Source organism: Crotalus tigris, unplaced genomic scaffold (assembly GCF_016545835.1).
Source record: "Crotalus tigris isolate CLP2741 ecotype Arizona unplaced genomic scaffold, ASM1654583v1 scf7180000018486.1709376, whole genome shotgun sequence".
NCBI classification, from domain to species: domain Eukaryota; kingdom Metazoa; phylum Chordata; class Lepidosauria; order Squamata; family Viperidae; genus Crotalus; species Crotalus tigris.
Window position 1 is genome coordinate 501,623 of NW_024097034.1, and position 18,429 is coordinate 520,051.

Genomic DNA, 18,429 nt, shown 5'->3' on the forward strand with positions numbered 1-18,429 from the left:
GATTTTAATTGCCAATCCTTCCCTACCAAACTAAGTAATTCCTTATAAGAAATCCTATCCAAATTCACACCCCTAGATACCCCCTCTATTGCGTGTCCAGGAATCCCCCAAATTGGAATTGTATAGTTTAACCCAGTGGTTCTCAACCTGTAGGTCGGGACCCCATTTGGGGTCGAACGACCATTTCACGGGGGTCACCAAACAACGCAGTCCGCCATTCCCCCCCCTTTTCCTTAGCTGTGCTACTCCCTTTTATTCTATTGGCTTTTGAAAGCCAATAGAATAAACTCTCTTGAATAGAGTCTAATTCTATTGGCTTTCAAAAGCCAATCAGAATTGTCCAGGCTGTCTCTGCCCTGCTGAGTCTGCCAAAAGCCCCAGTCTGCAAATGGTGCTGCACCAGTTGAGTAGTCCTCGACTTACGACCGGTTGAGTAGTCCTCGACTTACGACCAGTTGGGGGTCGCGGCATTAAAAAGGTTGAGAACCACTGGTTTAACCTATAATAATACTTCTTCCAGACACGTAATAAAATGTTTCTTAAAATATGAGATTTAAAAACCTGATCTACTTTTTTATTATAAATTAAATATGCATGCCATCCATATAATAAATCCCATCCCTCAAGAAGGAGTATATTTTTATTTGTTAAGTTAAGCCAATCACTAATCAATGTTAAAGCTACGCATCATAATACAATTTTAAATTAGGCGCCTTAAGTCCTCCTCTTTCCCGTGCATCTTGTATAATCTTAAACTTATCTTGGTTTTTTCCCTGCCCAAATAAACTTGTTAATACCCTTCTGCCATTCCTCCAAGTTGGCATCTTTTTTCAAAATAAGGTATCATTTGAAACAAAAAAAGAAACTTTGGAAGAACATTCATTTTAACCGCTGAGATTCTCCCCAGCAAAGATAACTGTAGTTTTTTCCAATCATTTAAATCCTTTTGCACTTTTACCCATAATGTCTCATAATTATTTTTGTACAATTTAACATTAGAAGCTGTAATGTATACTCCCAAATATTTAACCTTTTTCACTATTTCAAAACCTGTTAATTTAGCTAACATATCCTTTTCCTTCATAGACATATTTTTCGGTAATATTTTATTCTTATTGTTATTTACCTTAAAACCAGAGACTTTCCCATACTGGGTTATGATTTCCACCAAATCCTTTACCAAATCTGTCGGTTGAAATAATGTCACAACCAAATCATCGGCAAAAGCTCTCAACCTATAATCATTCTTATTTATTTTTGTTCCCTTTATTGTAGGTGATTCACGAATTTTAATAAGTAAAATCTCCATTGTTAAAACAAATAACAATGGGGATAATGGACATCCCTGTCTTGTACTCTTTTCAATTTTAAATGCTTCTGTTAATCCTCCATTAATTATAATTTGTGCCGATTGTTGTTGATATATAGCCTTAAGAGCATACAAAAATTTATCCCCAAAATTCATTTTCTCTACAACTCTCAATAAAAATTGCATTTGGCATTTTTATCTACCTATCAAGTCCTTCCCAGGAACCTGTCATAGGCAGATATTGTTTAACGGTATTAAAGGTATAATTGCAGGATGAAAGTTGTTCCAAGTAAAACTGCCTTTTGCAATTGACTGATGGGGATTCTGTCAATGCCAATAGCATTCAAGTGGTGCTCCATTTTGTTTGGAATTGTTTACAAGGTGTCTATTCATTGATAGTACTTGGTGCAGCAGGTGGCGCAGCAGTTAGAGTGCAGTACTGCAGGCCACTTTAGCTGACTGTGTTCAGCATAAATAAATAAATAAATCTTGGCTGGTTTTTTTGAGATGTATTATTATTACATATATAAAAATGTAAAATTCCAGCTGCCAGTTCTTTAGCTGGTGTTGGTCTTCATACACATTGAGTTCTTCCCAAGAACTTAGAATGTTGTAATATATTGGAATAGTAGTGACTTTTTGCAATTGAAAATTTTGTCAATTTTGTGCATGTTTGCTAAATGCTGATAACCACTGGGACTATCATGGCCAGTGTATGCCATAACCTTTCTATTTTGATTTTCAGATTTTGATACTCCAATTTTTCATGTTCTAGTTAATATCTCCTGGTTTTGCCACATCAATTATCCATACTTTCTTCTTTTCAATCAAAGAAATCCCACAATATTTTATCCTGCTAATTACAGGTAGTCTTCAACTTACGACCACAATTGAGCCCAAAATTTCTGTTGTTAAGTGAGACATTTGTTAAGTGAATTTTGCCTCATTTTATGACATTTCTTGCCACAGTAATTAAGTGAAACACTGCAGTTGTTAAATTAATAACATGGCTGTTAAGTGAATCTGGCTTTCCCATTGACTTTGCTTGTCAGAAGGCTGCAAAATGATCACATGTGATCACATGATCCTGGGACATTGCAACTGCCATAAAATATGAGTCAGTTGCCAAGCATTTTAATTTTGATCACGTGACCCTGGGAATGCTGCAATAGTTGTAAGTGTGAAAAATGGTCATAAGTTAACTTTTTCAGTGCTGTAACTTTGGTCACTAGGAACTATTTAAGTAGACGACTACCTGTAGTTTTCAATTCTATGTTCCCTCCATTTTTTTCATTACAGCATTGTGGCAACTATGTTATGTTATTCTTTATAATCAACTTGTGCTATCAGTAAATCATGAGTGCATGATTTACTGTTTCTTCTATCCCTTTGCACAATGCACATTGAATCATTTGATTTTTTTTTTTCAATTCTGGCCTTGATTAAATTGGTTCAAATAGCTTGCTCTTGATCGGCCAAAATTGAGACTTCAGCTTCTTCTTCTTTGTTTAGTTGTAAGATTTTATCTTTATCCACTTTCCCCTTGATTTTTGTAGAAATTGACTGTGATGTTTTCTTTGCCAGCATTCTGTTCTTGGTCTTATCATATTATTTCAATATTCATGTTTTGTTTCCTGTACATTCAGTAAGTTCTAGTTTTTAACTTATATCAATGCTTGTTCTTGGCTAATTTTTATATAGTCAGCCAATGCACACTTTTCTTTTTTGACAGTTTATTTGACTTGAAGTAAATCTCTGCCTCCATATCTGCAAAGCAGATAAAATTTATCAATATCACTATGGGAATGTTATGAATAATAAATGGTTATTATCTGTCTTGTTTCTCAGTCCAAACTGTCCAATTAATAATTCCAGCAGTATCATATTACAGCTATGGCCCTAGTATTGATGGCTTTCTTTTTAGCAGTTTTCTTACTCTTTGGATGTATTCTTTACTAATCACATTTTTAACACGTTTATGCTTGATGTTATCCAGGCTGTAAAATGTCCAGATATTTGGGCATTTTGTAGGTTTCATCTTGTTGGCTCCTAATGGTTTGGGTGTTTGGCATTTCAGTTTCATTAACTCTTCATTTATTGCTATTGTAGCATACATCTGCTAAGCCAAATTTCATTGCTATATCTATGTTAAAATATCTTACAGTATTTGTCAATGACTGAATTTTGATTTCTGATTTTCCACAAAGCTTCAGATCATCCACATAAAGAAAATGAAAAATTTTATCAGCATTTTTTTTGCTATTTGGTAACCAAGATTTGTTTTGTTCAAAATCACTGAAAGTGGGATCATAGCAATGACAAATAATAAGTGATAATAAGTCACTTGGAAATGCTTCTGGTAATGTTGACACGCCCATACTTTTCATTTCCAACCACCAATTCTGTCTTGCCTCTGTTTCATAATTCTTCTACATACATTCTACAGCAATGCTTTTATTTTCCACTAGTTTTTTTTTCCAAACATTGGATGATCCAACTACGTTGTAGCTTTTTATAATCAATGTAGACCATATATAAATGGTTTTTTTGGCTTTCTGCAGTTGTCTAGAACCATTTTATTAATCAGAAGTTGATCTTTTGCTTTTCCTTTTATTTCATTTCTGTTCTACTGGAAAAATAGTTATTTTCTTCTAAATCCTGGATGTTGTCTGCTATCATGCCTGCAATTAATATAAACATTGTAGGCAAACATGTTGTTGGTCTATAGTTTCCTATGTTGTTTCTTTTGCTGGTTTTTAAAAATCATCTAGGTTTTGTCAATGATGAATAAATTGCTGATTTATTATGCAATACTTTATTAAGGTGTTTAGCTATAAATTAAATGCAAGGTAGTCAGCCAGAGGCAATAGATGACTAGATGGTCCAATTCTTCTTCAGCTTGTTTGCAGACACCACTTTTATTGTTGTTGTTGTTATTATTATCCCAATAGCAGCCTTTATTTTGTTTGCCGATATCAAAAATTGACATTGTACTGCACTATTATAGATAATGTAATTTATGATAATGGAAGTTAATTGATACCTCCTTAAAATATTAAGTGAATAAATGATAGAATTGTAATCTAATATACAGGTAGTCCTCAACTTATGTCCACAATTGAGCCCAACATTTTCCTGGATGAGCAAGACAGTTGTTAAGTGAATTTTGCCCCATTTTACTTTTTTTGCCATAGTTGTTAAACAAATCACTGCAGTTCTTAAGTGAATCATACAATTATTAAGCAAATCTGGCTTTCTGTTTGAAAGCTGGCTATGAAGTTTACATATGATGATCACATGACCTCACTTCCCTACAACTGTTGTAAATTCATGCTTGTTGCCAAGCACCCATATTTTGATCATGTGGCCGTAGGGATGCTGCAACAGGCATAAGTGTGAAAACTGGTTATAAGTCAAGTTTTTCAGTGCCATTGTAATTTTAAACAGTTACTAAACAAATGGTTGTAAGTCAAGGACTAGTTGTAAACTATTTACTGGAAAAATAGTTATTGTGCCTGTGGCAGTACATTAATAAATTTTACTGAAAAGTGAGAAGAGCAAGAGATTTCAAAATTTAAGTTGTGTTATGGTTTAGATTTCAATTTTGACAGCTTCATGGTTCTGCTGAGAAGGTGAGATTTGCTCACACATCTAAAAATAATAATCTGCAAATATAGAGTAGATTAAAGATAAGATTCTTAAGAGTGTGATTAAAATGGACAAGATATAAGTGGTTTATTGGATATAATGCTAACACCACAATTTGTGAAATAGGGCTTGCCTGGATTAATTTAAAGCAGTGAAATGACCACTGTGGGATTTAATATACCAGACCCAATGATAATGTGCAGCTATAATATATTCAATATTAATGAATTCATTAATTTTAAAACAAATCTGAAATTAAGAATTAAATATTCTTATCGATAGCAATGAAAACCTATTTTACACCCAGAAAATCAGAATTTATTTTAATTATCTATAAAATAGATGCTTGAAATAAATCTTAATTTGGGTTTACCAACTCGTGGATTAATTTATATGTAATTTAGAATGGAGTCTAGTAATCACTTAGATATAACATATATTCTTTGATAAGGTAAGAATATTGTTCCATTGATGGGTAGAAAAGTCTTTGTTGAAATTGTAATGAATAGAGATAACAGCCAGGCGGAGAATAGGGCATGTCTTCTTGAAGCATCCAGCACGCGTTTAGGCAGAAATGTCTAATAATGATTTTTGTTTGTTTTAGGGAAGGAAAGGTTAGTAAAAGAGAACTGTTTGCTTGGCATTTCATGTCGTAGCTTCTCCAGTTAATTTGTAAATCCAACAGAGGAATGATGTCTATGGAAATTCTCAGTCATCCATGTTATAGTTATCCCAAAGATGCTTTTTTCACGCAGCAACTGGACTTTTTTGTTTTTCTTTCTTTGAAGACGTTTCGCTTCTCATCCAAGAAGCTTCTTCAGCTATGACTGTATGGTGGAGGAATGGAAAGATTTATACTCCTTGCAAACAGCTGCTCATTTGAATTCTTTTAGGAAGTCGTAAATGCTACCTAGAGGCTTATCTGTGTCATCAGGATCACCTGAGTGGTGCAAATATGTGTGGAGCCTTCTTGGAACTGTTGAAAGGACTATATTGTAGACTGGAGATAGATGATGTTGGATTCCCTCTCCCTCTGTTGAGAGAGAGCTATTCAATTTTGACATAGATGGCCTCTTTGACCCCTCTTTCAAACCAGCGGTCCTCTCTGTCCAAATTGTGAACTTTGCTGTTTTCAAAAGAGTGGCTTTTGTCTTTTATATGCAGATGGACTGCTGAATCTGGTCCTGATGGGTTTGCTCTCCTATATTGTGCCATACATTTTATGAAGTTGTTGTTTCGTTTCCTCAGTGGTCAGATCTGCACATAGCTCATGCATTATACTGCATATACCAGGTTGCTCAGTTTGTGTCTGGGTGTTTTATCCTTGGGGTGGACAAGCTTCTGCCTTAGTGTATTCTTGAGTTTGAAGTGTGCACGTATGTTGTGTTGGCAGAAGATCCTCCTGAGCGTTTCCGATATTCCTGCAATGTATGGAATGACTACGTTGCTTCATTTATCCTTTTCTTCTTGGTCTGTTATGGAGGAGTTCCTGCTAGGACTTTTTTGAGATTTGATGAAGGGCCACTTGTAATGTTGTTGTTGTTAGTTGCGAAGTTGTGTCTGACCCATCATGACCACATGGACAACATTCCTCCAGGCCTTCCTGTCCTCTACCATGTTCTGGAATCCATTTAAGCTTCAGTGAGTCCATCTAGCCACCTCATTCTCTGTCGTCCCATTCTTCTATTGCCCTCAATCTTTCCCAGCATTAGGCTCTTCTCCAGTGAGTCCTTCCTTCTCATTAAGTGGCCAAAATACTTGAGTTTCAACTTCAGGATCTGGCCTTCTAAAGAGCAGTCAGGATTGATCTCCTCTAGGACTGACCGGTTTGATCGCCTTGCAGTTCAGGGGCCTTGCAGGAGTCTTCTCCAGCACCATAGTCCAAAGGCCTCAATTCTTTGGCGTTCAACCTTTCTTAATGGTCCAACTTTCACAGCCATACATTGCAACTGGGAAAACCATGGCCTTGACTATACATACTTTTGTTGGCAAGGTGATGTCTCTGCTTTTTAGTATGCTGCCTAGATTTGCCATAGCTTTCCTCCCCAGGAGCAAGCATCTTTTAATTTCTTGGCTGCAGTCCCCATCTGTGGTGATCTTTGAGCCCAGGAAGATAAAATCTATCACTACCTCCATTTCTTCCCCATCTATTTGCCAGGAATTGAGAGGGCTGGATGCCATGATCTTGGTTTTATTAATGTTGAGTTTCAAGCCTACTTTTGCACTCTCCTTCTTCACCCACATCAAGAGGCTCTTTAATTCCCTTTCACTTTCTATCATTAGAATGGTATTGATCTCTGTGTGTGGATTTTCTGTCTTCCTTAATGTATACAACACAGTCCAGGAAGGCTAGACTATTTTCCTTAACATTTTCACGTGTGAATTTGATGTATCTGTCCACCAAATTGATATGTTTAGTGAATGCTTCCAGTTCCTGTGTTTTGATCTTGACCCAAGTATTGTCCACATATCTATACCACTGAGTGGGTAGAATTCCTATGAAGGAGTTTAAGGGCTTTGGTTTCTACCTCTTCCATTTAGAGATTGGCCACAATGGGGGACATAGGTGAGTCCATGGCACAGCCATGATTTTGTCTGTAGAAACCTTCACTGAATTTAAAATAGGCAGAGGTCCAGTATAGCACATATGTGGTCTGGGCTGAGGTTGGTTCTGTTACCTAGGGTGCTATGTTGTAGCATTTTTTCACTACCATGACAGCTTCAGTTGTTGGAATGCAAGTGAAGAGGGAAGTCACATCATAAGAAACTGTGGTCTCATCCATGTCCAGTTTTATTTTCCAAACTTTACTGGCAAAGTCCTGTGAATTATTGATGTGATGAGTGGTGTTGCCAAGTAGAGGAGCTAATATAGTAATTAGATATTTTGCAGTGTTGTAGGTGACAGAGTTGATGCTGCTAACAATTGGTCTGACTGGAGTTCCCTCTTTGTGGATTTTGGGGAGTCTATATATGTGTGGCGTGGCTTCCCCAGGGTAAAGACGGTAGTATTGTAGCTTGTCGATGGCATTGTCCTTTAGTAGTTGTTGCAAGAAATTAGTGACCTTGTGAATGCTGGTGGGATCTCTCTTCAGAGTCTCTTATGTGGCAATGTCCTTTAAAAGACTGTTCACCTTGGCCTTGTAGTCATCTGTGTTCAGGATGACTGTATCTTCCTTTATCCTCTGGCAAGATGGTGATGTTTGGGTCTCTTCCTAGGGATGTCACTGCTCTCTTGAATTGTGAGGTTGGAAGGTATTTTTGGCACTGGCGAAGGCTGCAGATACCTGCAGCAGATGCAAGTGTATGCAGTACAGTGCAGTGAGCCATGTGCAGATCTGTACATTGGGGAAACAAAACAACAACTTCATAAATGTATGGCACAACATAAGAGAACAAACCCATCAGAACCAGATTCAGCAGTCCATCTGCATATAAAAGACAAAGGCCACTCCTTCAAAGACAGCAAAGTCCACATTTTGGACAGAAAGGACCGCTGGATTGAAAGAGGGGTCAAAGAGCCCATCCATGTAAAAATTGAACAGCTCTCTCTCAACAGAGGGAATCCAACATCATCTATCTCCAGTCTACAATATAGTCCTTTCAACAGTTCCAAGAAGGCTCCACACATATTTGCACCACTCAGGTGATCCTGATGACACAGATAAGCCTCTAGGTAGCATTAAGGACTTCCTAAAATAATTCAAGTGAACAGCTGTTTGCAAGGAGTATAAATCTTTCCATTCCTCCACCATACAGTCAGAGCTGAAGAAGCTTCTTGGATGAGAAGCGAAATGTCTTCAAAGAAAGAAAAATAAGAAAGTCCAGCTGCCTCATGAAAAAAGCATTTTTGGGATAACAGAGGAATGATATAAAGGAAGTAGTTAGTCATTTAATATAATTGCTTAAATTGGCCTTCTTTGTTATACATGGTACTATAATTAAAGCTGTTGAATCATTAAAAACAAAACTAAACAAGTTAAAATTATTTAACCTTCATGTAATATTTGAGGAATAAGCAAGATTATGTAAACAAATTCACGTGTATTTAACTTTGGCTAAAAATTTCACGTGTACTTAACTTTGGCTAAATTTTTTTTAAAAGGTTGCTTATTGGTCAGTCTCATCAGTCTGTTCTGCTCTCTACTGACACACTATTCCTGTATAACATAGATATCAGTGGATTCTAGTGCTATGTCTCACTAAACAGTATAGCTTAGGACACCTTTTTTATTCCAAGTCACTTAAAATTTATTTGGGTAATGTGTCATCTGCTACAGGAAATTTAAAGTATTAAAAATAGATAATCTCAGTCTCCTGATTAATTTAAAACATTTATATGGCTGCCCATATTAAACCAAACTCAGGGTGGTTCACAGCCCCAAAATAAAAGTACCGTAAATGCCGGCGTATAAGATGACTTCCGCGAGCGCTGAAATCGGCGCCAAAGACGGGGGTCGTCTTATACGCCGAGTCGTCTTATACGCCGGAAATACTGGTAGTTTCCGGCGTATAAGATGACGTTCTAGGAATGCGGCCTGGCTATAAAGACGGGGGTCATCTTCTACGCCGGGTCACCTTGTACGCCGGCATTTACGGTATTATGCATCAACAATAAAATAAAACACAACAAAACAAAGAACAACAATAAAGCCCTTTCACTACAGCTAAATGTTCCTTTGCCGCCCAACAAATTTGTCCCATGCCAGCTTCATCTTATCCCAGCACTTGGGGGGAAAAGACTTAAATCTTAAGTGATTTTCCAAAAGTTATAAATATGGGGGCCTGCTGGACCTCACGGAGAAGGGTGTTCCATTGGGCAGGGACTGATATAGAAAAGACACACTTCTTAGATCCCATATGATGGCAACATTTAAGGGAGGGGATCCAGGAACATGTCTACCCTATTGGATTTGGTGGGGTGAGCAGATGTCTTCAGGGAGAGGCAGTTCTATAAATTAGATGTTCTTTATTCAACTTAGATATACAAAATTTTGATATAGTAGACAATATAGGTAGTCCAGTTAAATCCTTTCATTTATAAACTTGTTTCATCCCTTTCCCCCTCTATTCTAGAGGCTGGGCAATTCTTATTTGGAAAGGGGAGCTATTCAAGAAGTGAAGAGAAAGGGACAATTCCATCATATGTCCTTACACTTGTGCATCTATTAAACCTCTCAAGTAATGCATCTCTAGTGAGACTTGGGCAGATGAAAATAAATTTCTGTACATCAAAGCAATAAGAAACTATTTCTTTACATCAATTTTTCCCCCTTGAAATTTCAGACCTTGTAGAATGAGTTATTTTAATCATCAGGGTGTGATTTATTTAAGCCTAAACAAAAGGCTGTTCTCATTATATTTTGCAGATTGAAAGTGGAGCTGTCTGGAAGCAAGTATATCAGGACCTTGGTATCCCCGTCTTGAATTCTGCTGCTGGATATAATGTTAAATGTGCTTACAAAAAGTAAGTAATTAATATAATACTGAATACTTAAGTTTAGTACTCAAAAACGAACTTTTTACTCCATATAAAAGTATATTCAGCTATATAGGTAGTCCCCAACTTACAATCATTCATTCAATGACCGTTCAAAGTTACAGGAGTGCTAAAAAAAAGTGACATGGCCATTTTTCACACTTATGACCGTTACAGCATCACAATGGTCACATGATCAAAATTCAGAGTTTGGGCAACTGGCATGTATTTATGACTGTTGCGGTGTGCCAGGATCATGGGATCACCTTTTGCAACTTTCTGACAAGCAAAGTCAGTGGGGAAGCCAGATTTACTTGACAACTGTGTTACTAACTTAACAACTGCATTGATTCACTTGACAACTATGGCAAGAATGGTCATAAAATCATTTATGTTAATGTTAATCTCACTTAACTGTTAATCTCACTTAACAGCTGTCTTGCTTAGCAACAGACATTTTGGGCTCAATTGTGGTTGTAAGTTGAGGAGTACCTGTTTTGGGTTCTAAAGCTGACCTAGAAGTTTGTACATGTTTTGGGGCTTTTACTCATCTCAGTCTTCCATCCTTAAGTCATTATCTGGACCTTTTGTGAATCATTCCTAAACTACTGTAATTTAACCAATGAATTCATATCATCAAAGTGTAATTGTAAAGCAAACCAAAGGAAACTTGATTTTGCTTGTTGCTGTCATCTTTTAGATATCTCTATGGCTTTGAAGAGTATTGCACATCAGCTAATGTTGAATTTAAAATGGCACTGCCAGAGAAAACATCAAGCAAACCCTGTAAGGAGCATGAACAAGAGGTGAAAAAGCAGGAAGACGTTGAGCTAAATATAAAAGAAACAAAGGTGAAAAATGAAGAAAAAGATGATGAAATAACAGCAATGAACAAACAAGTCATACTAACTGAGAATGAGACTGAAAACAAAGAAAATGATAAAACGTCTTCTTTGGTAAGAGCTACCTTTTTTGTTTCTTCCACAGTTCGGCTTTAGTGTACAAATTATTATTATTAAATATCTCAAGGAATGAATGCCATTTGCAGAGTTAACAGATCTTCAACTTATTTTGGACAAAATAGATTTTTGGAGGATTTATTAGTTAAAATGTTTGCACTTCTGAATAAATATTAATTTTTAAGAGAAACTTTTATAAGGCCAAATCACATGTTATTTGTGCCTTTATCAGCTTAACAATTCTTTTAAAATGTTATTTAGGATCTTTGGGATTCCATACCACCTGGACAAATTATATGCATGCGCTATATTTAAATATGGATAGATTTGCATAATTTATATCTAATTAGTGTACTTTTTAGATAGATAGTGTCACAGACTGTAACATTTTTTCCGTTCAGAATAAAAAAAGGGGAAAGTAAACATGCAGCTTTTAAATTAGAAAAGATTTGGGACTTGGAATTACTTCATGAATCTAATCTTGCAGTTATTTATGTTTAACAAGGCAAATATTAATCACAGCATGGTTACTGTGTAATCAACAAATAATGTATCATAGTAATAATACAGTACAAGTGAAGAATAATTATATCCACTTAGCTAATTATTTTCTAGAACGTTCTTCTTTTGTATTCCTCACACAGGAAGAGACGTGCAGGAATCATTCCAGAAAAAAATATTAAATCCTTATGTATGTGCACTATTTTAGGGAGAAATTTAAAACTACTACTAGTAGAGTTACTATACGAATAATTCTATTGGTGGAAAGTGAAATTTCAGTTAGTATATAAAGGCCTAGTTATGTGGTGATGGAGAAATGGGGAAAAGTCAGAAAAAATAACACTATTTTCAAAGGCCCAAATGATCTTTTGAAAGGCACTTGGCAGGAACTGAGACCAACTGGAAAGGACACACAGAAAAGATAATGACAAGCTCTCTGAGCTTGCTTGTTTTCTTGCATATGTTTCATTACCCAAACTAGGTAACATCATCAGTGCTAGTAAGGAGTGCTGTTTGTCCTCAGTTTATATCAGGGGTCATCAAACTTGGCCCTTTTATGACTTGTGGACTTCAACTCCCAGAATTCCTGAGCCAGTTGGCTCAGGAATTCTGGGAGTTGAAGTCCACAAGGCATAAAAGGGCCAAGTTTGAAGACCCCTGGTTTATATTCTAGTGCAGTGGTTCTCAACCTTTCTAATGCCGCGACCCCATAATACAGTTCCCCATGTTGTGGTGACCCCCAACCACTTATACATCACCGGGTACCAGGGGCGTGGCCAAAGAAAAGGGGGGAAAAATGGCGGACAGCCTTGTTTGGCAACCCCCGTGAAATGGTCGTTTGACCCCAAATGGGGTCCCGACCCACAGGTTGAGAACCACTGTTCTAGTGGCTTGCCTGTCAGTTGGTGGGGACGGTCTAAGACAGCACCAAGGACCCCTCATGTCAACCCCGAGCTACAAATATTCTCTTTATTAGTACTTCAGTGATGGCTGAGTAATGCTATAAAGACTGTAAAAACCAGTAGTGTGGAAATGACCAGAGTGAGATACTTTGCAACTGTATCATGAAATGTTACTGCATCCTGTTCATTATTTCAGTCTGAGATACCTCCAAAGTGCTGATGATAATGAATTTGTTGCTACATTATTAGGGTAGAACAGGTAGTGTTTGATTTTGAAGATGATCATCAGTGATGTTATCCTGTTGAGTTCAGTGTCATTATAAATTGTAATTGAATATTGACATATATTAATACTGATTTATCTTACAGGTGGTCCTTGTTGAATGATCACTCATTTAGCACTCATTTGAACTTAAAATGGTGCTGAATGAATTGTAGTTACAACCAGGCCTCATATTTATAGCTGTGTCCCATTGTCATTTGCAGCCTTCTCTGCTGGCTTCCCACAACCAAAGTCAATGAGGAAGCCAGCAAGAAGTCAGAAGTTGCAGACACTTGAGATCATTGCTTAATGACCTACAAATCCTTGTTTAACAGCAGCAACTGGGACTTCTGGAACTGTTGTTGCTAAGTGGTGCACTTATATCAGGGGTGTCAAACTGCCGGCCCACAGGCCAGACACGTCAAGTGGAAGCCGCGCTCACCCTATTGCCGGCAATGGCAAAACAGTCTTGATACGTCACGTGATGTCATGTGATGTCGCGAGTTTGACATGTCTGACTTATATGCTTTTTCTATTTATGGCCACTTCACTTAACAATGGAATTTCCTGTCTTAATTAGTGCCATTAAACAAGAACTATCTGTATAGGTACGCTTTCTTTAAAACAATCTTTTCATTAAAAATAAGGGGAGGAGTTAGTATGTTAATATTAAGATATATATTATTTTTTGTTCCAAAGAATTGCTATAATTAACAGAAGATTCTGAATTTCCTCTGTTCCATTTGGATGCAAATGGGCTAGCAATTTAGTAGTAGTTTGTTTAATGTTCATTCAGAAGACTCTTAAGATACTATTGAAATCGAAGAAGTCTTCAAGATGCTTTTGTCTTTGAAGATTAGCCATTACCTGGGAGGAGCTCCTTCCGTTCCTTTCCTTTCCTTTCCTTTCCTTTCCTTTCCTTTCCTTTCCTTTCCTTTCCTTTCCTTTCCTTTCCTTTCCTTTCCTTTCCTTTCCTTTCCTAATATTTTCTTCCCAATAAAACTTATACTAACTTCTTTTCATCTTTTCTGTTGTAAAGAGAGAAGGATTACCTTTGGACCCAATCATTGCATGCTAATTAAGGGTCAATTAATTTTATAAAAGGACTTTATTTTACAGGCAATTTTAATATTTGTTTTCAAGCTTGCCATCTTGGGATAAAGGCTACTGGCAAATATATATATATATGTATATGTATATGTATACGTATACGTATATGTATACGTAACGTATAACGTATACGTATGTATATGTATATGTATGTATATATATATATATATGAAAATACATGAGTGTAGTCACAACACTGATGAAAAAATAACTTTGAAACCAATTTCCATATTTATGACCTTTGCTGTGTCTGTCTTTTTTAGTCACATGTCCAACATTACAGTCCATTAGCTGCTTTTCTCTGCAGCACAGCACATCCCTGAAAAGAGCTAATCGCAAGTTAATAAGCTCAAGTCTTTGACCTTAATTAGTTAGACTCTCCCTTGCTGCCATGATGCTGACAAAATGCTAATCAGTTTCTCATTGAAGGCAGTGAGTGTGCTAGGTAAATACTGGTACTAGCACATTTCTTTCAATGTGTACTCCCCAATATTACTCACTTCAAATCTCAACGAATGTAAATACAAACAGCAATTCTCTTCTTGCTAATTATCCCAGTGGTGGAATAAGCATTCCAAAAGAGAGCAGAGTGAGGGAAAAGGGCTATAACATTTGCCCATTTATCTGATTTCCTTGTGGATCAAGTTCTGGAAGCACTTCCTGCTAGTTGGGTCACTCAGCTATTTGGGTTGTATCCTTCTGATGCTATTATAGCAAAGGAAAACTGAAGTAAAATCATAAGCACAATCACAGCCATGTGATTTTCACCTAGCTTAATGACCAAGTAGTCTATCCCAATTGTGTAGTCTTTTGATTACAGATTTCCGTCCTATTTCTTGGTTGAGGTCATGTACATCATCCTCTCTTAAAGATGCTGGACAAGGCACCAATTTGCAAGCAAATTTATTTCTAAGCATGTGCAGTTTTTCATACCTAACAATGAAGCTGATTCATAAAGGTATCCATACCACACCTTTCATAGTAACAAAACATGAAAATGGACCCCTACTGTGGATGAATAGTAAGGATGTATTAATTGATTGTTGGTATTTGGACATTAGTTGGAAAAATGGCAAAGAGAGTCCACTTTATAATTAACAGTTTCTTTAATTGTGAATGATAGCAATGTTCTTCTTTCATATAGGGGATTAAAAAATGTTTTCAGGAGCCTCCAAATGACCAGGAGAAAGAGTTAAGAATAACCATAACAAATGATGAAGCCAATGTGGAATGTAACGAAGACACAGAATGTAAAAATCTGGAAAATCAGAGCACCATTCCAGAAACTGAAGAGAGAGAGATAGCAAAGTAAGATTCTTTTGTTTTCCTTAAATTCTATGAAAAGGAATAAGGTTTTTAAAATAGACTTTATTAACAAGATGTAAATTTTTAAAAACTCTGGAAAAAAATCGCATTTGTTATCACCATTCTGCCTTACTCAGAAATTTTGTGTTGGATATAATTTATCTGGATATCCAGTTTATTTGCATCAGTTGTAAATGAATTTTTATTCTGGTTTCTGATTAACAGAAATTCTGTAGGTATTAAGGAGTTTGTTGAAGCATTTGCTGAAGTAGTTCTGCTCATTCTTCCATTCCTCACTCATTGTGTTCGGCTGGTCAGTATTTGACAGAATGAATGATTTTAGTAAAATCACTTAGAAATGAAGATAGCAGTATCTGTTATTTGGCTGTCATTTATTAGAGTAGGGACTCTAGGTAAATTTATCTTTAAGGCATTTAGATTTTGAGGAGGAAAGGACTCCCAGAACTAATGTGTAGGAGCTTTTCTGTTCAAATTTTATATTGTATTATTAGTGAGAAAAGTGAGTTAATTTCTCAGTTAATTGCACTAACTGCCTTATTGAGAATTGCTATTACCTTTTCATAATTACATGTTTCCAGTGGTTTTGTTGGTGGAGTTTTAAAATTAGATTGTGACAAAAACCTGCTAAGAAAGTAGGGAGGTTAAGTAAAAGGAATCTTTTAGAAAATGTAGGGAAGCACTGTAGGTATGGCATAAACCTGAGAAGTATTTTGGAAAAACTAAGTTGCCTTGCATACTTTAGAATTCATTAGCATATGCCACCTTTGAATGTAAATGTTTTAATAATGTATCTGTAACCCACGGTAATGTTAAATACAGTGAAACCTCAACTTACTAAAGTTTGATAGATTTTAACATGGCAGTTTGTCATTAATAAAATGACATTGTTTAAATGACATACTGTACATGACATAATTTGCATCAGTACCATCACACAAATTATATTTGTGTCATTTCATGTAATGTTCTGACATAGATGCGAATAAATGTACAATTGATGCAAATAATATAATTTGTATAATCTATGTAATGTCAGTATGAAAATGACATAATCCAATTATATGACTTATTTAATGGATATTTGTGAATATTGAATACTTCTTCTCCCATTAAAATGAAGTTTCACTGTATATTAGTACCATTCAAAAGGCAATGTCTCTTACTAATCCAAAGCTTGATGTGACTCCCTTATATTTTTAGCTAATAAAATATTATATTGAATTTCAGCTTTTTTAAAAAGTTATTTTACAGCCCTCAAAGGTTTCATAAAATACTGGTCATAATAAGTAGAAATGTTGATTCTGGGTTGAGAATTATACAAAGATATTACCGATGCACCTAAAATACCTTAGTCATGTGATTGAAATATGCAGTGTCATTCTTTTGTTTTAGGATATTGGGGCAATATCCTAACATGCTCCAGAATGTTTATTTTTATGTGTGTGCGTACATGTGTGCACTTATGTGTAGGTATGTGTGTGTGTGTGAGAGAGAGAAAGAAACAGAGAGATAGAGCAATTTATATTGTCAATGTAGTGTTTATATGATGTTTTAGATTAGAAGATACTGTCTCATAGATCACATTTACACCTGATGAAAGCATTAGAGATTTGCTTTTAGTTTGCAATTTTCACTGATCTTTTGTTTTACTTCAGTTCCATAGCTTGCATATATTGGTGTGGCTGTTAGGTCCCCTAGGTAACAAATGTATTGATGCCATTAAACTTAACAACCCTTTTTTTGTATCTGTGGATGGAACACTGCAAATACAGGGTGTAGACATGGACCATAGTCACACAGTTTCCTGTGTGGATGTTTTTTCATCAAAACTTCATTCTTGTGCTGGTTAATTATCATAGTAAAGACTTTCATCATTAAAATTTATTCAGATATAGTGTTTGGTAATTTAGAAAAAAAGCAAGGTAAGAACCTCTTGCTAAGGTTATATTACAACAACATAAAATACAATTGTAAAATTATTGCCATTAGGTTTCTGGCTTTTCAGACTTTTTTACTCAGTGCTTTCAGAATTTGAAATTTTACATCTTTGTTGCGGCTTTATGCAAATACATAGGGGAATTCAAAGTTAAGCTTAGGCTATAATATGATAAAAGCAAACTTTTGAAACTACACAGCTACAAACATTCATTACTGAATTTTGTGGAATTCTGCTTGATATATTATAACATTAGATTACAGCATATAACTACGGCTGTTCATATTTTGTGATTAAAAGATATTTAAACTGATGAGGTATAAAAGGATCCATTTTAAAGTTACTATATGATTATCATAGAACAGAATGTTTCAAGGTATACATGTGTTTCTCTCTCTCTCTCTCTCTCTCTCTCTCTCTCTCTCTCTCTCTCTCTCTCTCTCTCTCTCTCTCATATTGGCAGATTTAGATGTTTTTAATCTGTTTACTAATCTGTGTCCATTTCTAACATTCTGCAACTCTGATTCATTAATCACATTAATTCCTCTGTCTGGAATTGTTACCTTTTGATTTATAAATTAGGAAGTTTAGACAAAGGTGCCTAATTTACATGGGAAAGAGAGGTTAGTGATTTAATGTAATATCTCTTAGATTAGAAGATACGATAGTTTACTAACAACTAATATTAAAATATACCTGTAATTTTAGATATCTGTACAAAATTTGCTGGGAATTCATAAAAACATTAGTATAAATTTTGGTATCTCTATAACCTTTCAGTAACTGCTTCATTCTGGAGATTAATAATAGTATGTTTGCATTGAAGGTACTTATTTAAGTGAAGTTTGTGTTACTTTGTTACAATTAAATCTGTTGAAATTGCAAAATGTTCTTTACTACTACTTTTTGAATATTGCCAGCATCTGGAAATTGACTTAACCTATTCTTTTACTCTGCATGGGCTGCATTTTAAAGGATGGGAAACTTTTAATGTTGTGTG

At 35.7% G+C, this 18,429-nt stretch overlaps 1 protein-coding gene across 4 annotated transcripts in view; it reads left to right on the forward strand.

The window, feature by feature from the left end:
* ARID4B (AT-rich interaction domain 4B) overlaps window positions 1-18,429 on the forward strand; it is a 98,517-nt gene that overhangs the window by 53,959 nt on the left and 26,129 nt on the right. For all 4 annotated transcript variants that reach the window (XM_039352994.1, XM_039352993.1, XM_039352992.1 and 1 more), the window contains exons 14-16: window positions 10,324-10,421; window positions 11,134-11,389; window positions 15,312-15,475. In XM_039352994.1, coding sequence (XP_039208928.1) covers window positions 10,324-10,421; window positions 11,134-11,389; window positions 15,312-15,475 — 518 coding nt within the window. The remainder of the gene's footprint in view (window positions 1-10,323; window positions 10,422-11,133; window positions 11,390-15,311; window positions 15,476-18,429) is intronic.